The sequence below is a fragment of the Diabrotica virgifera genome, chromosome 2 (assembly GCF_917563875.1).
Source record: "Diabrotica virgifera virgifera chromosome 2, PGI_DIABVI_V3a".
Classification (NCBI taxonomy): domain Eukaryota; kingdom Metazoa; phylum Arthropoda; class Insecta; order Coleoptera; family Chrysomelidae; genus Diabrotica; species Diabrotica virgifera.
The window spans coordinates 224,297,109-224,322,250 of NC_065444.1; the positions used below are offsets into that span (position 1 = coordinate 224,297,109).

The following is a 25,142-nucleotide window of genomic DNA, read 5'->3' on the forward strand; positions in this document are numbered from 1 at the left end:
TAGGGTGTTCCGAAAAAAACCAAAGTTTAAAAATGTCCGATGTCCCCGACTGTTTTCTGGTGAAGGGTTGCCTATAAACCCTGAATTTCAGATTTCAGCCCAAATGTTGCCCACTCACAAAATAACATCATTAACAACTGTAATGTTGTTTAAAAAGTTTATTACTTTAAGATAGTCTTCTTTCTTCTCCCATGTTTGCACTGGAGTTTTCAGCCTACTCTATTTTTCATTTAAATCAATTTGTAACAGCGTTCTGTATTCCTTTAAATTCAAATGTATAATTCGTTAGAAAAATGTGTTGTTTTGTTAACAAGAATAATTTTAATAGGTACTCAAGATATCTTGAGAAAAGCCAATAAACGTGAAAAATTAGTAATATATTTTAATCCCCATATTGAACTTGTTATCATGGTCTATGATATTGTTTTGCACATATATGTAAAATAAAAGTTAAAACTGAGTTTACTTGTTTATTTACTTACAAAAAGTTATGTATTAAAACAAATTAAAAATCTTGAAAACAAAAAAAAATTTGGGGGGCTTGGACAAAGGTTAGGGTTAACATTTTGAGCTGAAATTTAGGGTATATAGGCAACCCTTCACTAGAAAAGAGCCGGTGAGATCGACATTTTTAAACTTTGGTTTTTTCGGGACACCCACTGTGATTATTTACCAGGTTTTGTCAGTTCCCCATTTCCAAATAATCTTGGGCTTGTTTTCCTAAACTTGTTTTTTTTTCTTGAGTATGTTATGTTTTCACATGTAATTTTCTTTGATTATTAAAAAAGAACTCTTTCCTTGGTTTTCAGATAAACTCATGTTTGTGACTTTGTTTGGCTATTGACTACCCAACTGTAAAAATGTTAATTATTTATGTATAAATTATGTTATGACAGTTTTACATCCACATTGTTTTTGGATGCATCAATTAAAACAAAGTATTAAATATTTCTTTTTGAAATTTTTTTAGTCTTTTATAGATATTATTTACAAAATTAAAGTTTTTAATCAAAATTAATAAACATGACTGTATTGTATTATATTTTTTAAAAGTTTTTAATCAAAATTAATAAACATGAATGTATTGTATTGTATTTTTTAGACAGTGACTGCCAAACTATTGCCAAGCTCAATGAATCGACTATATTATTTATGAATATCCTTGTATTCCAAAGTATCTTTTTTTTTTCACTAAAATTGCAGTCGTCAGTTTAGATTTTTATCATTTTTTTTAATATGACAGAAAGCAGTAACCAGTAAAATACCATGTAATATTAATTTGTAGCCACTATTGATGTAGTGTCATTAATTGTTTACCTAGAAGACTTTTCTGTTAAGAAAGGTAGACTCTGTACATATCAAAGAAAATTTGTCTGAATTGTTAGTAGAATAATATATCTTAAGAGTTTTAATTTGATATTATTTATTGTATATTCTTATGTATTAATTGTAGACTATATAGCCTTTATTAGCTATACTTTTATACTTCGACTATTTTACATTAAAAATAAGGTTTATAAAAAATCTGCTGTTTTATTTTAAAGTTTTTTATGTGAGCTAAAGTGAAATTAAAAAGTTTTAGATTATTTTAAAGACCAATATCAAACATGGATATTTACCAAAATAGTAAGAAATGACTGCAAAGTCATCGAACCAGATTCAGTAAGTTTTGTTCTCATTTGAATTATTTTATTTTTGAATTCCTTAATAACAATAACAGTAAGAGCGTTTGGGTAAATAAAAAAATATGCCTCGTTCCATATACCTCTTATGAAGTTGAAGTGAACGATCCCTTATAGTCCTGTCGCCAGTAGGGGTACAACGGCCTCCTTAATTCAGATGAACTTACAAGTTTTTTTTGATGTATTTTGACCCGTAGAATACGAATTTTTTGGGTAACAGTTGATCCGGATGTCGATAAGATTGTTATAAACAAAGAACTTGAGGAATCACATAACAGCGATTTTTTGCAAAACAAAACATGTTTTTGTATTTTTTGGGTCATTCTAAGCAAAAAATGTTTTTACAAGTTTTTTCGTAGGATGCATAGTTTTCGACATAAACGCGGTTAAACTTTTAATTGCAATTTTTGGACCAGAATAACTTTTGATTGAAAAACAAAATAGCAATTCTGAGTGCCGCATTTGAAAGGTCAAGTCAAATTCTATCGGTTTTGATTATTTTCATTGCTAAAAATTATTTTTTTATTATTATTAAACAAAGCTATCAACACATAGTGATCGAATGATGTTTTCAATGCATTTCTCATTTGAAGTCGAACGAGTATGTAGACGCGCATACAGACAATTTCTACGTAGAGTACGTACATTAACATTAAAACGCATGCATTGGGCACGGGAAACACTGTTTTTAGCTTTGTTTAACAATAAAAAAAAATAAATTTTTAGGAATGCAAATATTTAAAACCAATAGAATTTGACTTGAACTTTCAAATGCAGTAAGCAGAATTGCTATTTTATTTTTTAATCAAAAGTTATTCGGATTCAAAAATTGCACTTTTTAGATTTTTTGAAAGTTTAACCGCGTTTATCTCGAAAACTATGCATCCTACGAAAAATCTTGTAAAGAAGTAAAGAATCATCCAAAAAATACAAAGAAATGTTTTGTTTTGTGAAAAATCGCTGTTATTTAATTCCTCAAGTTCTTTGTTTATATTAACCATTTTATCCACATCCGGATCAAGTGTTACCCAAAAAATTCGTGTTCTACGGGTCAAAATACATAAAAAGAACTTATGTATTATGTCCATCTGAATTAAGGAGGCCGTTGTACACCCTGGACTATTAAGTTTAATTAATATTTTTTAAAAAATACATATTACTTTACATCCCACCAGATTGAAATTAATGGGAACCTTCTCTGGTTACACCTCCGAGGTTTCTAAAATTTGCAAGCCATAACGGATGCTGAGTCTAAAGAAGATGAGGGAATTTTACAATTTATAATTCACGTCCCATCTGCTCAACGCGGTAAAGTTCCAACGAGAAGGGTTCCCCTTGTACTCCAATCAGAGTAAACATGTAAATAAAAAATGAATAACCATTTTCAATTTCGTTGCAACAAGAAACTACAGCCGCATCATATTCTAGTCCAATTAGAGAGTGCATCAAGCACATCTACCGGTTTCGGAACTTATTAGTCTCTCATCAGGAGACGCATATGCTGCTCTCCCCGACCCAACCAGGACAAACCCCGGCGTGCAGTCACGGATTGCAACGAACGAAGTGACAGGGAATGCCCTAGTGGTAACTGCTAGCAAAAGACTCAGTTTTCAATCTAATAGCACACAAAATAATATTAAAAATATTACTCTACATCCCACCAGATTGAAAATAATGGAAACCTTCTCTGGTTACACCTCTGAGGCTTCTAAACTTTGCAAGCCATAAGAAGATGAGGGAATTTTTCAATTTTTAATTCACGTCCCATCTGCTCAGCGCGGTAAAATTCCAACGAGAATGGTTCCCTTCTTACTCCAATCAGAGTAAAGAGGTAAATGAAAAATGAATAACCATTTTCAATTTCGTTGCAATGTGCAAGAAATGGCAGCTAATCTGAAAAGCTCAACGTAGATGTCGCTAGTGTAGTTGGAGGTCAAGTCAACTGTCCAAATCTATATATTTTTAAGTAAAGATTGCATTTATTTCGCTGTGTAAATTTAATTTGGGAAAATAAAATGCCTCAGGATTGTCCTATACCTTTGTGCTCATCTAGAATATCAGGACAAAGATTTCCCAAAGATAATCTGATGAGAAAAAAATGTAGTAATAAGAAGAGATGTGCCAACAATAAATGCACGTATCTGCAATAAATATTTTGTTGAAACAGATTACGTATTGCCGCTTGATTCGACTGCAAAAACATTAAATACTATTTATTTGTCTTTTATTTTGTTATCTTCTTCTTCTTGATGTGCCTATCCGTGACGAATGTTGGCGATCATCATGGCAATCTTATCTTATCTGCAGCAGCGTGGAAAAGCTGTACAGATGTTGTGTTGAACCAGGTTCTGAGCTTCTTTAACCAGGATGTTCTTCTTCTTTCTGGACCTCACTTTTCAAATATTTTTCCTTACAGGATGGCTTGTAGGAGGGCATATCTGGATTCATTTTGCATAATGTGCCCAAAGTATTCCAACTTTCGAGATTTGATGGTGGTTAGTACCTCTCGGTTCTTCCCCATTCTTCTAAGGACCTCCTTATTTGTGACCCGATCAGTCCATGGGATTTTAAGAAATCATATAGCCACATCTTAAATGCTTCCAATTTTCGGCGCATATCTTCGTTCAAGGTCCATGATTCAACACCATAAAAAAGGACAGAGAAGACGTAGCATCTCAGCATTCTTACTTTTACTTTATACATTTTTAATAGGTATCTTAATTTTATATTCAAGTGGCTCTTGAAAAAGGCCCCCATACGGTTGAAGGTTGATCTAGCTTTTCCGATGCGCGCTCTTATCTCTTGATTCTTTGTCTCATTCTTCATTATTTATTATGGTGCCGGAGTAGTTATAGTGCCTCACTCTTTCTACAGGGGTTTGGTTGATGTACAGTTGTTTTTCTTGCTAATGATCATAAGCTTTGTCTTCTTTACGTTTATATTGAGTCCATATTGTTGACTGTAATACGTGATTTTTTTTCATGAGGACTTATAGGTCTTCTAGGTTGTCCGCAAACACTATGGTGTCATCTGCATACCTGATGTTATTTAGCCGGTACCCGTTTAGTGGAATACCTTTTCCAGTTTCGTGCAAAGCTTCGATAAATATTCTTTCATAGTAGAGTAAAGATTGAAAATTAGGGGGGACAAAATGCAGCCTTGCCTCACTCCACGCATGATTTTCACATATTCGGTGTGTTCACCGTCAACTCTGAGGTTTGCAGTTTGATTGCAGTAAAGATTTCTAATTATTTTCAGATCTTGGTTGTCAATTCCTACTTCTTTTAGTATTTTTGCATCATCTTGGCCTACTGTACTCGATCAAACGCTTTCAAGTCGACGTCGTTGTATCTCTGGAATAAATAAGAATTGTATTGAAAACAAAGCCTCTCTCGTACCAACAGAATTTATGAACCTGAACTGGTTGGGCGAAATTTGACTTTCACACAGCTTGGAAATTCTTTCATGGATTATCTTTAAGAACAATTTTAGGAGATGACTCATCAGGCTTTTATTTTTTCATATTTCTTACCCCAATCTGTAGCGCTAGAGTTTAAAGGTCTTAGTTCAATAGTAAATTTACAAAGGATTAAATTTTTTTCCTCTCTGTCATGTGAATAACTTATTTCCAGTAATTCTTGCATTTTTTCTCAATTCGTTTTTCAATTCACAAACAGTTCAAGATCCGTATTTTTCTGCTCTAATTTATTAAATCGCAATAATTAAAACAAAACTACCATACAAGCTTAAAGAACTGTCAAAACGTTGACCCCCAACTACACTAGCGCCGCGAAGCAGGAGCAACGGCGTACGTAGCTGCCATTACAGCCGCATCATATTCTAGTCCAATCAAAGAGTGCAGCAAGCACCTCTACCGGTTTCGAAACTTATTAATCTCTCATCAGGAGGCACATATCGTCGCCTCAAAGCAACAGTAGGAGATGAACATATGCGAGTGCACCGTATATGCGTATATACACACATCGCATCAGTCCAATATCACTTAACTGGCTGATCGGTGCATTCGTGCAACAGTAGGATATGAACATATCCTACCGTTGCTTTGAGGCGACGATATACTGCTCTCCCCGACCCAACCAGGACAAGGTTTTTTTTCTCAAAGTTCGCAATATCCTGTGGAATATTCTACTATTTAGAAAATACTGAAATTAAAACCCAATTGTAGCCTCAGGTTTTCTTAACATTCTGTTTTTTTAATCATTGGCTTATGTTGGATAATAAAAAAGTTAGGTACTTTAACAAGTAGCCATGTTTTTCATCAATACAGGGTGGTGTTTTTAAATAAGTATGACACACTTGAAGAGGTAATCCTGCATGAAAAAATAATGACAATTTGCTTTATAAACGTAGGTACGCAGATGCTTCGTTTCCGAGACACGGGGTGTTGAAATTTTTCTTACAAACTTTACTTTGTGAAACCGGGCGTAAGGGGGGGGGGCATGGTATTAGATATAATAAAAGTTCATTACAGAAAAAAACTTTATTCAAAACAATACAAAAATGTGATAATCTGCTTGTGGTAAATAAAAAATTTTGGCACATGGCAATGATTTTTTGGTTTTAATCGTTAAGAGTTCATTGAACTTACAATATCACAATTTATTTACCAAAAATTTGGTCAAACAATAAATATGAAATGTTCAGCATATAAAAGATACAATAAGCTATGCTTATACTTAGGAGACTCCATTTTTAATTAATTTTTCATCCGCTCCATTTTCTGAAATATTCGGTTTCGGAGGGACTTCATCTAGGTCTATGCTATGAAATTTCTCACTCAGAGATTCATCGGGAATTTTCTTCTTCTTCCTGAAAAATTAGTTAATATATTATTTATAGCCCAGTAAATGGACGGGAAATACGGCGATACCATGGACGTATAAATAAAGAGGTCCATGGGCGATGCCGTGTAATTTTCATGGACAACTCCGAATTGCATGAAAATTTGGATTTTGGTTCTACTTACCCTCCAGTTCAAAGTTGAATTTGTGCCGTTGGTTGCTTTTACTTGGGGGGTGACAGTTACTCCTTCTCGAGGGTGAAAAAACATACGTTCAAGATAAGTCCGGAAATGGCTAAATTGACCAATTATAAGCAATTTGTATTCTATAGAGTTTTTTTATGGAAGTCGATACTTTTCGAGTTATTTCCGATTAAAAATGTTTACAAAAAAACTACGTTTTCAGACGGTTTTTCGCAAATAACTCAAAAAGTAAATATTTTATCGAAAAAAATATTTTTAGCAAAAGTGTAGCTTAGAAAAAAACTGTCACCCCCCAACTAAAAGCAACCAACGGCACAAATTCAACTTCGAAGTGGAGAGTATGTACAGAACCTAAATCGAAATTTTCATGCAAATCGGAATTGCCCCTGAAAATTACACTAAAAAACGGTCTATTAGATTTGATAGACTGATTTAGTAGTGATCGACTTAATGATTAGGTTATGTGTTTTCTTGATTTGCAAAATGCAATTAAGAAGGTCGATTGAACAACAAGTCAAAGGAAGAAGCTTAGGTATCAAGACAACTTAAAGGACGATTTAAAATCTACTGGAATTAACGCATGAATGCTATGATGCCACTGATGATAATGGTGGTGGTCTACTAAAGTCAATGAGAATTTAACTTAAAATTTTGTTCATTATCGCGAATACGCTCGCATATTGTAAATACACGTGTGTGTTCGCATTTCGTTACTGCGTATATTTAGGACGTTCTAGAACTATTCTAGTGTCTCTGAGGACAGTGCTTCGCAATAGACAACATAAATTGCAGACTGAATTAAAATAGCTCTCTCACTCCCTCTAAGCAGAAAATTCCCTCAACCCGGATACTTATATTAAAATGATTGAGCTATGTGAGTCTATACTCCGTCCCTTCTTGACTTTACAGTATAGGGAACATAGGCAATTATGAGAGTTTTTAGCGCGGTGATACCTATTTTATCAAAAAGAATTTGTAATCGAACATTAGAGAGATTAAATGAAAACTGTTTTAGAAAGATAATCTACAATTTTACGATTCGTATACGTTTATTTGATATACTATAGTTATTACGCATATGAACCCTAAAATTGTAGGTTGCCTTTCTAAAATAGTTTTAATTTAATCTCTCTAATGTTCGATTACAAATTATTTTTGATAAAATCGGCATCACCGCGCTAAAAACTCTCATTAAGGACCGCATTGCCTATGTTTCCTATTCGCCGTGTGCAAGTAATTGGAGGGGATAAGAGAAACGATCGTGCGCGAATAGCGGAGAAATCTTGCAACTTTCTTAAATAATTCATTGTCAATGGAAATTGTCAAATTGACGTATATTTCATATCTACTGTCAATGAAGAAGAAAAATTATATGTTGCTCCACAATATTGATATGATGTGCAATTATTATATAAAAGTAAATTTAATTAATTGTATTTTGCTTGTAGTAGTGCATTTTAATAATTAATTTTATTTACTTCATACAATTGTTTACCTTTTAATAACATAACATAACCTTAATATTACTTTTTCTTCTTATATTTTTTTTGGGCTATGGTCTTGACAATTGTTCAGCAACCAGGACTAACATAATTGGCCAATATAATTAAAAGTGGACCAAAAAGGACGCCTTTTAACAAATTTGCATGTTGCCAGGACCAAAAGATGGTCAAAAATTTTTAAACGTTTTTTTTTGTTTTTTTTTCCTAAAATTATTTTTTTGCATGGAAAAAAGTTTTTTTAGGTTTTTTGGATCATTCCAAACAGAAAAGGTCTTTAGTGACTTTTCTCTAAAAATGATAGTTTTTGACATATAAGCGATTAAAAATTGCAAAATCGGCCATTTTTAATCCTCACAAACTATGTGAAAAACTGAAAATTTGAATGTTGCCAAGGTAGGTAGATATTCTTTAAACATCGATTGATGAAATCCCGAAGAGTTTTTTGCAATACAATATTCAAAACTCCTTTGTTTTTTAATTGCTAATCAACCGTGCATGACACTATTTTCCACCGTTGCATGTGTATACAGTATGGTTAGTGTGACCAACTAGCCCGAAAATCCGGGACATGGCCCGAATTACGAAGTCGTGTCCCGGCGTCCCGGATAATGCTTCCGGGCCATCCGAATTTTCAACGTTTTGGCAAAATTTTCTTTTGAAATTTTGAATATTTTTTTAAGTATTCACATCAGATTGAATTCTTCTCAATTTTACGGTCGACAAATAATATGATAGATAGTAAGAAGTAATCAACATAAAAATGTTCAGAAACTGTTTTCTTGTTGTATGTTTGACACCTATAGTTTTGATAGGATTAAGCCACAATTGGTTGTAATGATAATTACATTTTTATATTAACCCAAGGTTATATTTGCATCGAAATCCAACATCAGTTGATTTTCTATTTTTTCGTTTTTGAGAACGATTTTCGGATTGGAAGTCAAAACGTCAAAAACTAACAAAAATATAATTATCATTACAAACAACTGTGGCTTAATCCGCGTAATCCCATCAAAATATCATTGTCAGCATAAAAATGTTAAATAATCAATTAAAAGATTATATTAAACTTGTATTTAAAAAAATGGCCTGATTTTCATTCAAAAGTCCCGGATTTTAGGAATTTTTTTCAGCTTTGTCCCGAATTCGACCGAATTGGAGTTGGCCACACTAAGTATGGTGCAAATGAAAGGAATAAATTCGTTATTTCGTAAACCGACGACTTTAAGGAAAAATCCCGAAACAGGTCGATTTTTATTTTTAAGTTAAGATATTGTGGCATATATGGTATACTAGTGACGTCATTCATCTGGACGTGATGACGTAATCGATGTTTTTTTTAATGAGAATAGGGGTCGTTGCTAGCTCATTTGCAAGGTTCTTCAATTCTCTATTCAGTAAAATAAACATTTACATAATTATTTATACAGGGTGTCCAAAAAAATTTTATTAAATTAAATTATTTTGACAAAAAAAGAAGAATGTATGTAATTTATTTAATTCAAAATACATTTTACTGCTTTTAAAAATCAGAAAACAAAGTTAATTTCACAAATAAACATTGCTTTTCGCTTAAATTAAATGTTCAAACTTCCAAGAGGCAGGTGGCTGGCGAGAGCTAGCTTGAACACTGAATTTAATCGAAAAGCAATGTTTATTTGTGAAATAAACATTTTTTAGTTTTCGAGTAACAGTAAAATGTATTCTGAATTAAATAAATTACATACATTCTTCTTTTTTTTTCAAATAATTTAGTTAAAAACTTTTTTTGGACACTCTGTATAAATAATTATGTAAATGTTTATAACTGAATAGAGAATTGAAGAACCTTTCAAATAAGCTAGCACACGACCCCTATTCTCATTTAAAAAAAATCATCAATTACGTCATCACGTCCAGATGGATGACGTCACTATTATACCATAGATGCCACAATATCATAACTTAAAAATAAAAATCGACCTGTTTCGGGATTTTTCCTCGGTTTACGAAAATACGTCGTAAAGTCGTCGGTTTACGAAATAACGAATTTATTCCTTTCATTTGCACCATACTGTATTCGCGGTGTGCAAGTACTTGGAAAGGGAAACGAGAAACGACCGTGCGCGAGTCGCGGAGAAATATTGCAACTATCTTAAATAATTCATATTGTCAATTGAAATTGTCAAATTGACCTATATTTCATACTTTCTGTCATTGACGCAGAAAAATTATATATTGCTCCACAATATTGATATGATATGCAATTATTATATAAAGGTAAATTTAATTAATTGTATTTTGCTTGCAGTATTGCATTTTAATAACTGATTTTATTTACTACATACAATTGTTTACGTTTGCTAAACATAACCTGCATCTTATTTTTTCTTCTTATTATTTTTTTGGACTATGGTCTTGACAATTATCCAGCAACCAGGACTAATATAATTGGCCAATATAATTAAAAGGGCGAATAAAAGTACAGAGCGTAGAAATAGAGGTCGCTTTGCCGAACTTGCACGGTCCCAATACACATACAACGGTGGAAAATAGTGTCGCGCACGCTTGATTAGCAATTAAAAAATAAAGGAGTTTTGAATATTGTATTGCAAAAAACTCTTCGGGATTTCATCAATCGATGTTTAAAAGAATATCTACCTACCTTGGCAACATTCAAATTATCAGATTTTCACATAGTTTTTGATGGTTAAAAATGGCCCATTTCGCAATTTTTCAATTTTTAATCGCTTATATGTCAAAAACTATCATTTTTAGAGAAAAATCAATAAAGACCTTTTCTATTTGGAATGATCCAAAAAACCTAAAAAAACTTTTTTCCATGCAAAAAAAATAATTTTAGGAAAAAAACAAAAAAAAACGTTTAAAAAATTTTTGACCACCTTTTTATCCTGGCAACATGCAAATTTGTTAAAAGGAGTCCTTTTTGAGTAAGATTGTGCAAAAAATCCGAATCAGAATATTTTTCCTAGCGGATGAGCAGTGGCTTTCTGGACTACGGTGGGACGAACTGTAGGTGAAATTAGATGCCAAAATTATATATCTAAATAACTTTCGTATGCATCTGGACGTCGCGTCGCGATCTGTACCTATGTAAAACTTCTCGCGACAGTTTGCATGATTTTAGAGATTTTTACTACGACCCAGCAGTTTGATGTTGTCTAGAAGAGCCCTCTGAGTGATACCAGTAGTAGAGAGAACATTTGGCGATTGCTTTCCATTCTACACGCTCTCATTATTTGTATCTCAAAATCTATGTACCTTCTCCATGTATAGTATCTAGTAATCCATGGTTACTTCACCTACACTTACACATGAAGAGTACAGGGGAAAAACAAGGAATGTCACTTTTTCATGAATTTTTGCTTTTCTCGACATGGGTAGCAAAAACTGAGTACTATCGACTAGACTACTAGACTATCGATTCAGAAAAATAACCAGAACGATATCAGTCAATAGGGCTTTTCATTCACAGTCATTTGTTTCGAGCTTCTGTCATGTGTCGCATAATATGTATTAATATATCTACGTCATACGTTATTGGCATATACAGATGATACAAACCAAAGACGTATGACGTAGATATATTAATATTTTGTGACACATGGCAGAAGCTCGAAACAAATGACAATCGATGAAAAGCCCTATATAAATTTTCTAAGAATTTGTATCCAGGTGAAGGACCAGGATTGTCCGCAAGCCACTGAACAAAAATATGGACGTTAGCAGTTTTTTGGTGCATTATTAAATTAATATAGATTAATAAATTATGCGAAGATTATTGGGACCGTGCAAGTTCGGAAAAGCGACACCTATTTCTAAGCTCTGAACTTTTATTAAGGCGCGTCCAAACCAAATTTGCGGTTCGCGAACAGCTCGCGAGCTGTTCGCGAACTATTGCGAGCTGCTCGCTAACTGTAACCGAACAATACGTCTACACCAAAAATTAGAGTGGTTCGCGAACAGTTCTATAGAACTGTACGGCTGTACGCTGCGGTTCGCATTGGTTGCATTGCTTTGCTGTCTTCACCCATTTTAAAACAAGGCTGTTATATGGATACTATAATTATTACCTTTTTTTATTCTGCATTTCTGAGGTCCCATAAATTGGAATGTTTACGGTATTCCTCTATTAATGTAATAATTTCGTCTTCGGACCATTCCATTTTCGATAAATAGTAATTAACTATGACTTAATTAACTATATTATTTATTATACTACTTACTATTAATTACCTATTTACTATTAATTAACTGTATTAATTATTAAACTTAACTATATTAACTTATTAATTAACTATAGTAGTAAACAACAATAAAACAGCAGCAAGCCACGTTGAAATATTTTAACATTAAACTAAAGTAAATACGAACATAACCCCTTTTTCGTTTAAGCGAACTTCAATACGTCCAGACCCTGGTTGTTCGCGAACAAACCCTTTGATGTTACCGCTATCCAAGCGAACTTTGAGCGAACAGCGAACTGTTCGCTAACCCATTACGAACTGTCGTCCACACAGCTGTTCGCGAACAGCTCGCTAAGGTTCTCGAACAGCTCGCGAACTTGGTTTGTACGCGGCTTTATTATGCGCACTTTTAATTATATTGGCCAATCATATGGTCCTGGTTACTGGATAATTGTCAAGGCCATAGTCCAAAAAAAAATAATAAGAAGAAAAAATAAGATTTAGGTTGTGCTATTCAAACGTAAACAATTGTATGTAGTAAATAAAATCAGTTATTAAAATGCAGTATTGCAAGCAAAATACAATTAATTAAATTTACCTTTATATATTAATTGCATATCATATCAATATTGTGAAGCAGTATATAATTTTTCTTCTTAAATGACAATAGGTATGAAATGTACGTCAATTTGACAATTTCAGTTGACAATATGAATTATTTAAGAAAGTTGCAATATTTCTCCGCTATTCGCGCACGATCGTTTCGCGTATCCCTTCCAAGTACTTGCACACTGCGAATAGCACAATAATTGTTAGAATTCTGCTAAGAATCTGCTAAGTGGTTTTAGATATCGTAAGTATTAAACCTGTATTGGTGTTTATCTCAATATGTATAAAATGTGACATTCCTTGTTTTCCCCCTGTACTCTTCACATACAGGATATGATTTTATAGCCAGTTTCCTGTTATATACATAGCCACACGAAGCAAGGTTGCATAAGAGGCATTGTTGAAAAAGAATATGTGGAAGCGACTAATGCAGAAGGAGCGGAATCAGTAGTAGATATAAGTGTATTCAAAGAGACATTCAAATACTTAAGTGATCCCACGAATAAGAATTGATTTTTACTTACTTTCCAAATTGTTCTCCTTCCTCCATGGTTTCGGGTAACTTTTTATTTAAAGTTTCTGGTAACACCAATGACATCAGACCTCCTATAAATGCACAGGTTCCAAATACTAGTAGTGGTAAAGGCAACCATACATGAGACTAAAATTTAAAAATTTGATTAGCTTTCCCTAAAATCAAACCAATATACAGGGTGGTGAATCATCAAACGGGCCATAGGAAACTCAATTGTGACGATAAATTGCTACGATTTATTGATTTTTTAAGCTTGTTTAGACGCTGCGATATATTGTCGCGATTGATTATAAATTGAATCAACTCGAACGTTACAATAAATTGCTCGCATTTATCGCAGCGTCTAATATCTCGACACTATCGAACGCTTTTTCATAGTCTACAAAAGCCAAACATAAATCTAGGTTGTATTCGTTTGTCTTCTCTATTAATATTTTCATAGTGAGGAGATGATCTATGGTACTAAACCCTTTTCTGAAACCCAGGGCCTATTTTACCACTAGGCCCATGAGGCCCCTGCCTCGGGCCCGCATTTTAATTAATGGGGCCCGAAAAGATCACCAAAAGAATATTTTTATTGAAAAAAACAAATTAAATTTTCAAGATTATTTAATTTTACGAACAGGAAATGATAACAAATTTGGTTAGAGTTTTATTCATAAACCATAAACGATTCTTATCATAAAACTGCAATAAAAGTAGATAGATTGCCTGCTCGGCATTTTAAAAATAAGCAAAATTTAAACACCCTCCGAAAGATTAACAAGAGTTATAGTCACGTATTTGTCATATTATTTATTCAAAATTCACTTTTAAATTTAATATACAGGGTGTCCAGAAACTCTACCGACAAACGAAGACAGAAGATTATTCAGATAATTCTAAGGCAATTTAACCCTATTCACTTAGTCCGAAAATGCTTCCTAAGGGAGCTAGAGCTCTTTGAAGATGGCGAATGGTAATTAGTTTTTCTTAAATATCTCATGAGCGCTTCTGTTTAGACAAACGAAAATTGGTACACGTATTTATCTTCCAGGGATAAATCTATTCCATCTATTGCGAATTTTTAGTACCGATCATAGGCGTCCGTTTTGGGCAGGGCAACGGTTATTTTATCGCATAACTTTTTTGCCTTTAATTTTTAGGCATTTTTGACACTGTATTATTAAATTGTGAGGTATTCTAGTACTAAAAGGTACTCTTATTTTAAGCCGGTAGGGGTACACCGTTTTCTAGAAAAATCGGTTTGAAAATTTTTCGTTATTTGAATTTCAAAAAAAATTGTGAAAGACGAAAACTGGTACATTTATTTATATTCCAGAGATGAATTGATTTCATTAATTGCGAATTTCTAGTACCGGTCATAGGCGTCCGTTTTGGGTATGCCAACAGTTATTTTATAGCGTAACTTTTTTGTCCTTAATTTTTAAGCATTTTTGACACTAGATTATTAAATTATGAGCTATTCGAGTACTAAAAGTTACTTTTGCTTTAAGTTAGTAAAATACATCGTTTTTTTTTTGAAAATTTTTTTCAATTTTTTTCAAATTCCAAAAACGAAAAACTTTCAAATTGATTTTTCTAGAAAACGGTGTGTCCTACCGACTTAAAGCAAGAGGGCCTTTTAGTACTAGAATACCTCACAATTTAATAATCCAGTATCAAAAATGATTAAAAGTTAAAGACAAAAAAGTTATGCGATAAAATAACCGTTGCCCTACCCAAAACGGACGCCTATGACCGGTAATAGAAATTCACAATGGATGGAATCGATTCATTTCTGGAAAGTAAATAAGCACACCAATTTTAGTTTTTCTAAATGGAAGCGTTCTGGCTTTATTTAAGAAAAACTAATTACATGACGCCATCTTCAAAGAGCTCTAGCTCCCTTAGGAAGCATTTTCGGACTAGGTGAATTGGGTTAAATTATCTTAAAATTATCTGAGAAATCTCTTCGGAGTCTTCGTTTGTCGGTAGAGTTTCTGGACACCCTGTATAGTTTGATGTTTGATGCCGTTTTTGCAAAGATAAAGTATTGATTGCTTGTATTAGTTTTCAGTCCTGTTCTTTTTAAGTTAGCTCAACTAATCTATTCATTAATCAGTACCTAGTCGTTTTATTAAATTTCTTTGAACACTTATTTTTCTTAACTAAGTAATCGTTTCGTTATTATCATGAGTTACAAACATTTAAGTGGCAGCGAAAAACGAAAAAAAAAAACAAAAATCAAGAAAACAGGAACGGCTGGCACAAAAAGATGCAATATTATCATATTTTATAACCCACAACAGTGTGCAAAAAGGAAGTTCATCCTCCCATCCTGTTCTTCTTCTACGGCACTACAGCCCAAATTGAGCCTTGGACTCCTTTATTTTTCACCTCCAGCCTTGTTTATCTGTCGCTGCTCCCCTCCATACATGGACTCCTAAAAATGCTTGTGCATCGCTGCTTACTGTGTCTTCCCAGCGCTTTCTTTGCTTTCCAACCAGTCTCTTTCCCTACATCCCAGCGTTCAGTGTTCTTTTTGGTAACCTAACCTCTCCCATTCTTATCACATGTCCGGCCCATTGCAATCTTTGTATTCTGATGAAATTTGACAGGGGTGTTTCTTTATAAAGTTGATAAAGCTGGTTGTTGTATCGAATTCACAGGTCCTAGTTTTCTCCTCAGTACTTTACCTTCGAATGTGTCGAGTTTGTTTTTGGATGTTTCTTTCAAGACCCATGCTTCACTGCCATAGCATGCTATTGGTCGAATTAAGGTTTTATACATTCTTATCCTTGTTTTTCGGTAGACACTTTTACACCGAAATATATGGGAATGGGAGAGGGCAAAATAAGCTCTGTTTGCCTGTGTTATTCTCCTCCGTATTTGTCTATCTTCTAATCCATCGGCATATATTTCTAGTACTCCCAGGTATGTAAACTTTCCAACCGTTTCAATGTCATCTTCATGTATAATGTTTTGTGGGACTATATTTTTTCTCGTCTTTATCATTATTTTTATTTTTTTCTGTGTTAATTTCCAAACCTAGCCTTTTCGTTTGCGTTTTTAACTCTGCGCATGTTTCTTATGCTCCTGTTGATGTTCTACTCATAATATTAATATAATCGGCATAAGCGGCCAGTTGAACGGTTCTGTTGGTCAGTAGGTTTCTTCATCCAGGCTGCATTTGCCTAACCGCATAATCCAGTGCCAGGTTAAAAAATGTTGGGGCCAGCCCATCTCATTGCTTCAATCGCTGCGAGATTTTGAAAAAGTCTGTCAGGTGGTTTTGTGCTCATACACATGCCTGAGTTTCATCCATTGTGTCTTTAATCAGCTTAATTAGCTTGTGTGGTATTGCGAATTCAGCCAAAGTAGGTATAGTCTCTTCCTTTCTACTAAGTCGTATGCCTGTTTGAAGTCTACAAACACGTTGTGAACATCAATGTCGTGTTCCCATGATTTGTTAACGACCTGCTTGACTGTAAATATTTGGTCCACTGTCGATCTTCCCCGTCTGAAGCCTGTCTGAAACTCTCCAATAATATTTTCTGCTAGTGGTTGGAGCCTCTGGCCGCTGGTTTATAATATACTTACGTGAGGACTTTATATGCTGTACATCGTATGGAGAAACTCCACGGTAGTTTTTGCAATTCAAACAATTTTTATTTATTGAAATATAAATTTTATTTATTGCAATATATATTAACTATTAAAAATTTTATTAATTAAAAATTGCAATTTTAAAATTTTAAATTTTTGGTGCAACTATATTTCTATAAAATAATTAATACATTTAAAAAAGCAAAAGAAACTTGGTCCATAATAAACGATCTTCGAAATAGAACTCACGCAGTTCAAACATTTGCCCTTCCAGACCCGGAAAATCTAAACGAATATTTCGTTAATGTGAGTAAAAATATAACTTCTACTATTTTGCCACAAAAAGATCCCATTTCCTATCTCCCCAATTCAGGAGTGTTCTCGAATTCATTCTTTTTAAGACCAATCGATACATCTGAACTGATCCAAACTATCAATAGTATCAAAAGCAAATCATCCTGTAGTACTGATGGACTATCCATAAAAATCTTCTCAAATCTCACAGAAAATGTGTTGGAAATCCTCGTCTCACTAATTAATGCTTCCTTTGAAAGAGGCAAATTCCCAGAGTGCCTAAAGATAGCCATTATTATTCCCCTTCATAAGGGTGGTGAAAAATCTAATGCTTGCAACTATAGACCTATTGCCTTACTACCGGTACTTTCAAAAATTATTGAGAGACTCATAAAAACCCGTCTTATGTCCTTTCTCATTGATAACAACATCTTATCCCAAAATCAGTTCGGCTTTTTAACTAATAAATGTACCACTGATGCCTTGTTTTCTGTGCTTCATGAGGTTTACCAAGCACTAAACAATAATCTTTATACTGCCACTGTTTTCTGTGACTATGCCAAAGCTTTTGATTGTGTAAATCACGACATTTTGATTAAAAAACTAAATTTCTATGGGATTCGAGGTATTTCTTTGAATTGGTTCCAATCTTACTTGAATAATAGGAAACAACTAGTTAGAGCAAATGATACTGACTCTAGTCTCAAAAACATTGTATGTGGAGTACCACAAGGTTCAGTATTGGGTCCTCTACTGTTCCTTATCTTTATAAATGACATCACTAACTTAAAAATCGATGGAAAAATTTTTCTTTTTGCTGATGATACCAGTATCACTTGGAGCAACTCAACTATTGCATCTCTTCATGCAACTATAACTTCTGATTTGCTTAAGATAAAAACCTGGTCTGACTCTAATTTACTCTCTTTTAACGTGGATAAGACAGTAGCATTATCCTATAAAAGTGCCCTTCAACCCCTGCTTGTTAATAACAGCCAGATCTCTACCGTTGATTCTGTAAAATTTCTTGGTATTTTTTAGACAGCAACCTCAAATGGTCCCTTCATATCGATTTGTTAAGTAAGAAACTCGCCTCAGCCTGCTATGCTATAAGATCTGTTTCAAAAGAACTCAATTTAGCATCTTCTAAACTAACATATTTTTCCTTGTTCGAGTCTCATCTTCGATATGGTCTTCCTTTTTGGGGTTCTAGTACAGCTGCCCAATTAGATGTTATTTTTAAATTACAAAAAAGAGCAATAAGGTATCTATTTGGCCTCAGAAGAACAACACATTGCAGAAGTTACTTCAAAGATCACGGCATTTTAACCCTTACATCTTTATATATTTTAGAAACTGTTTGCTTAATTCGTAAACACATGCATGCCTTTCCAGCAAGGCCTCGTCATGACTACTCCACCAGAAATTCAAATTTTGATGTCTATTTACCGATCCCGTCCTCTGAGTTAGTAAAGAAATCTATATTATTAGAAATAATATAAATAATAAATAAAGAAATCTATATAAAAAAACTATACAACCATCTTCCTTTACAACTCAAATCTGCAACATCTTTCCCCAAGTTCCGTAAAATGACAAAAGCTCATCTATCTAAAAGACCATATTATTCAGTAGAAGAGTTTCTTAATGACTAACTAAGAAATTACAGTAATGTACAAGTAACCAAACTTATCTATATTTGGGTGTCACATTCACATGCAGCAGCTTAAACTTATTAGTTCCTATGTCTATAAATAGTTTACTTTGTTGTATGTTCACTTTGCAATTTTTATAAATTGTTGCAATATATCGATTGTCTTTTTTTTTCTTTACTTTATTAACTTATATTTTGTATTTATGTATATTTTTTTATATTGACGATTTATCAAATTTCAGAAAATTGTATTTGTTATTGTTATTGTTAGATATTATTTATTTATTTTTTCTGACTTTAATTAAGCTTTGTCCATAAAATTTGTATAATTTTCAGTGACAATAAAGCATATTTCTATTCTATTATTATTATTACCACTTATATAAATTTTTGTTAGGGGCCCGAAAATTAAGTAGTGCTTCGGGCCTGATTTAAAGTAAAATAGGCTCTGCTTAAACCTGCTTGTTCAACTGGCTGATAACTGTCCATTTTATTTGTTAGTCTGTTGGTTAGAATTCTAATAAAGAGATGTAGGTACATTTGCGAGAGTAATGAGATAGGTCTGTAGTTTTTAAGCCTTTTTGAAGTTTTACTTCTTTAGGCGCCATTGGGAGTGAATTTTTATTATGCCACGCGCACGCACACTCATACAGTATGGAGATAGTTACTAAATCTTTCAAGTTATGTACCAGTCCAGCAAGGGCGCCCATATAAAAATTTTTAGGGGGGGCCAAATGTGAAGATGTTGCACATTACATTTTGTATATTTTGGAAGACAAAATATACAGTAGACTCTCTCTATAACGTACACGGATATAACGAGGTTTCGCTTATAACGAGGTACATTAGGTGTCCTATGAAATTCCTATTGAACTATAACGCTTTATAACTAGGCATATTTGGTTATAACGAGGAAAATTGAAATCGAAAAATACGTGTATTTACCTGTTTTTAGCGTTGTAATGGTCATAAATAAATAAATGCCCCAACTTCCTGTACATACAAATGCCCAATGTCTGTCTTATTATCGAGGCCAGTGCTGTAATAAACTCGGCCGCCTGTAATAAACTTCTGCCTGTTTATCGACCGATATTTAAATTTATGACGGCGAAGTCTCATTGTTCACTGTTCAGTTTGACCATCATCATCATCATCATCATCATCATTTGGCTCTACAACTCTATGTGAGTCTTGGCCGCGTTTACTATTTCCCTCCATTGTTGTCGGTCCTGAGCAGCTATTTCCCATTGCTGTACTCCCATTTTGCGTAGGTCACTGGCTACGGCGTCTTTCCATCTCTTTCTTGGTCGACCAACTGACCTTTTGCCATCGGGCCTTTCCCAGAATGTGGCGTTCAGAAGTCTTTCGACACTCGATCTTAGCACGTGACCCGCCCATCGTATTCGGTTTGCTTTAATGTAGCGTACTCTGTTTTCATCTCCATATATTGTCTGGAGTTCATCATTGTGTCTTCTTCTCCATTCTCCTGTAGTCTCTTCTATGCAAGGCCCATAGATAGTCCGCAGTATCTTTCTTTCTAGTACCAGTAATTTTGTCGTTTCCCGCTGGTTCAGAGTCCATGTTTCGCTTCCATACGTTATTGTAGGACGAATTATTGTCTTATATACTCTTATTTTTGCTGGTATTGAGAGTATTTTTGATTTAAGTAGGGTCATTAATGAGTAATTTGCCCTGTTTCCTGCAATGATCCTGGCTGCCACGTCCTTTTCATATTTATTTTCAGATGTTATGATCGCTCCCAGGTACTTAAATTCTTTGACGACTTCAAAGTTGTATTCATTAATTGTTACGTTTTGTCTAACCTTTGTCTTGGGTTCTTCGTAACCCCCATGTACTTGGTCTTGTCCTCGTTGACCTTAAGACCAACTTCCTTGGCTCCGTTCTCGAATAGGGTGAAAACTTCTTTTGCATCTCTGGTGGATTGTGTAATTGTGTCCACGTCATCCGCAAAGGCCAATAGTATTTTTGATCCTTGGGCGGCAAATCCGTTTGTCAGTTGTGGCTGAGCTTTTCTTACTGCATGTTCCAGTGCGAAGTTAAACAGCAGGGGGGCGAGAGGATCTCCTTGTCTAAGCCCGGTGTCAATGAGGAATTCCTCCGACGTGGTGCTGACAATTCTGATTCGTGCGTTGACCATTGAGCCATCGACACCTAATAAACTACGTAAGAGACATCAAAACATTTCAATATCATTGTTGATATAACGAGATCCGCTTATAACGAGATAATTAATCCACCATTTCAGTTCTCGTTATAGAGGGAGTCTACTGTAGTTTAAACCACCTAAAAAACCTAGTTTGAACCCTATTGTGAGAAATTATTCATACATTTAAATACTAGACCAAGTTTTTAAATTGAAATGTCATGGGTACCACAAAAAATTAAAGACGCGATTTTTTTCCTATTAATATTCACTAGTTCTTAATCCCACTATCCAATTGCTCAATAAACACCCAATAAATACCCAAAACAAATGGCTCATAGTGATTATCGGTCAGAGATCGGATTTCTTGCTGATATGATTTTCTTTGCAGTATTATAAATGATTCATTTAATTTGTAATTTTGGGTGTCGATTACAGTATATACATATTATGTTCCCACGTTTCTAATCTCTTTCAATGTTTTCGTTACTAATAGCATACCGTGACCATGTACCGTGACTGTGCGAGTGCGAAATGTGTATTATGCACATTCCATATAGACCGCTGTCGCAGACACACAGATTGTCTGTTAAACTATTAATTACCCAATATGTGAGTTTTTTAATTAATAAATATGTTGTTTCCAATTTATCTCTCAAAATTATCCAATAATTTTTTGACAAAAATACGTTTATGTAATATAAATTTAATTTTTGTTCTTTCCCGAAAAGCTAGGGGGGGCCACGGCCCCCCTGCCCGTGTGTATGGTCGCCTATGAGTCCAAGTGTGGAAAGAATATATTAGTGTTTTTAGTAAATATATTTATTATAATTTTTGTGTCTTTGGATTTGTCTTCCTCGGGAGTAAGATAATAAGTATTATTAAAACATTTTTATATTTATACTTCACTTCGTCTATTTGTTACCGTGATTTGTCATTATGTCCGAGAAATCATGTAAATAGAGCGATTGTGGGTCATTGGTAGAGCATTCGACAGCAGATCGAGAGGTCCCGGGTTCAAATCTGGAAGATTCCTATTCTATTTCTTTAATTCTTTGGTATCGTTTTAATAAAATTTTTTTGAAAAGTGGTAAGTATTAAAATTAGTTTAATATTTAAATAAGTTAGGTAAAAATAAACTGTTTATAAACTAGTATATTTATTTCGTTGAAATCGTATAATAGAAGTATAACTTCTTACGTGCGTACAAAGTACACACACATTATTTTTTTTAACACAAGATAGTCTTTGAAATATTACTTACCAATGCATTCATGTAAGGAGCTAATATCGATCCAAATCGGGCAAAAGTTGACCCTGCACCAAGACCCGCGTTTCTGATTACTGTTGGAAATTGTTCAGTAGATAAAATATACACTGCACCATAACTGGCAGTGATGGTCAATTTCCCTATCATAGCTAAAGTTATCAGAAGCCACTGGTGTCCTTAAAACAATAAATGATTAAGATTGCAACTCTTTAATCAAGAAGGAATAATTTATGTGCCAATTTAGATTTAGACCCGGCGTTTATTGAACCCAGCCCAGGCCCAGCACACGCCGGCTTCACGGGCGATACATGCATGTGTTTCTCACGTTGTTTGTCAGCGCATATTAAACCCAGCCGTGGGCTGGCCAGTTGCCAAAATGACATCAATAGAGAAGCATTTGTTAATCAATTTACTGGACCCTGAATCCGAAGATAAGACGTTGTGATTATGTTCAATTTAATTCAAAATGAATTATATGAAATATATGAAAGTATATGAAAAGAAGAGAGAGCCATGTAGGGTTCAAGTTTTCTACGGAAGTTCCAGCCAACTAAAATATCCTAACACCCAAACAGTTAAAATATGTTAATTATATCTAACAATAAAACACTGAAAACGTTAGTTTTCTATACTTCCACAAAATTTATTACAACTAAGTGACTACAGCTGTTTCGGCAGAGTGCCTTTCTCAAGTGATATAGTTTACAATGTGTTTGCCTTTTTAAGTCTTTAACTGAAGAGGTTGAGGAGTGGGGAGCTGTTTGTCTCGAGTTGGTCATTCAGAATTATATCCGTATTTTTCAATTTATTAATTTCCATAGATTCTAAAAAAGATAGCTTAAGGCCTTTATTTTGAATATGCAGAATTTGAAACTCTTCATTGAAAAAATGTAGATCTAGAATCTAGAAGGTGAAGTGCGTATGTTGGTAGTGTCTGTTTTTCTATTGTTGAAAGCCCTTTTGTGTTCTGCTATCCGTTTGTCAAAGGTTCTGCCAGTTTGACCGATGTAAGTTTTCGGACAGTCACTACACGTTAGTTTGTACACACCACTCTGTAGTTGCTTTCTCTTTCGGCTTTTATTGTTCCTAATATATTTGCTTAAGTTGTTGTTAGTTCTGAAAGCTGATGTTATTCCTTTCTTTTTTATGTATCTGGCTATTTTTGTTGTTATCTTGCACGTATATGTGAGAATTGTTGTAAATATTATGTCATGTTTTATTGATTTATTTTTATACAAAAGCAGACAAAGGTAACACTACTATTGCTATCGATAAAAGAGACTATAATAACAAAACAATAGAATTTTTAAATAACCAAAATAGTATAACACTAAACAAAGACCCCACAGAAAAATACCGAAAACAAATTAAACTAGCCATTGAAAATTCAAAATCAATACTAAATCCCACAGAACAGAAATACCTTAATATTATGAACCCACAACCTCCTAAATTATACTCTTTTATTAAACTACACAAACCTGACCACCCAATAAGGCCTGTAGTTTCTTTTTATACAGCTCCTATTTTCACCTAAATTCACCGTAATAAATACACTAGAACTAGTTAATAAAATACAACATTTTCAATTGCCCAACAACTCCAGACTAATTTCATTTGACGTAAAAAATCTTTTTCCTAGTGTTCCTCCTACAGAAACTTTTGTTTTAGTTAAAAATCTTTTAGACCATAAGAGTACAAATCCGATCATTGCATCTGAAATTTTACACCTTCTTGAAATTTGCATAAATCAAGACTATTTTGAATTCAATAATCAAATATACACAAACAACAGAGCAGGACTTATTATGGGTAATCCTCTAAGCCCATTGCCATCAGATATATTTATGAACCAACTGGAAACAAAAATTTCTAAACATCCCGTATTTAAACAGTTTTTATATTGGGTGAGATACGTGGATGATATAAGCCGTGCTCGCGCTGCATGAGCATGCCCCGAGTATGCCCAGAGGGAGAACGCCTGCGCATTACAAAATTGGACGTTCAATAAGGTCGAATATTGCCCTCCGAAAACGTAATGCGCAGGCGTTCTCCCTCTGGGCATACTCGGGGCATGCAGCACGAACACGGCTATACTAGTATGCTTTACAGGAACTAAAGCCTGGGTTTCCTCGAAAACGGCACCGACAAACACCGACCGTAGCACTGCGATGAATTACGTCAGATTACGGTGAAAAATTCAAGGTTCTTCACTGGGGGGCAATGGAATGTGCAAGCTCAGCAAGCGGTGGCTTCCAACGCATCCTTGGAAACCAACGCTATTATTTTGCATGGTACAGTTCTTTATAGCACTTTTTTATAGCTTGAGCCCATTGCTTTTTAATTTAGCCATGGACAAAAGCATAGAAAACATTAAAGGTACTGGAAATGGATATAAGATGGCGGAAAAACAAATAAAAATCCTCTGTTATGCTGACGACGCAATCTTAATCTCCGATAACGAGGATAACCTACAATGAATGGCACAAACTTTCAATACAGTGGCGAAGAACTACAAAATGAAAATATCAACAGCCAAGACAAAATCCCTGGTAGTGTCAAGGGAACCCATAAGATGCAAATTAGTAATTAACAACGAACTAATTGAACAAGTCTCGAGATTCCAATATCTGGGAATCGAAATATGTAGTT

General features: G+C 34.0%; 1 protein-coding gene across 3 annotated transcripts in view; it reads right to left on the reverse strand.

Moving 5' to 3' along the window:
* Positions 1 to 6,168: 6,168 nt before the first annotated feature.
* The window catches only part of LOC126880431 (organic cation transporter protein-like), a 241,254-nt gene continuing 222,280 nt past the window's right edge, over positions 6,169 to 25,142 (reverse strand). For all 3 annotated transcript variants that reach the window (XM_050644284.1, XM_050644286.1, XM_050644285.1), the window contains exons 8-10: positions 22,485 to 22,666; positions 13,510 to 13,646; positions 6,169 to 6,512 (exon numbers count right to left, since the gene is read on the reverse strand). In XM_050644284.1, the coding sequence (XP_050500241.1) occupies positions 6,380 to 6,512; positions 13,510 to 13,646; positions 22,485 to 22,666 (452 nt within the window). In that variant the 3' untranslated portion in view covers positions 6,169 to 6,379. The remainder of the gene's footprint in view (positions 6,513 to 13,509; positions 13,647 to 22,484; positions 22,667 to 25,142) is intronic.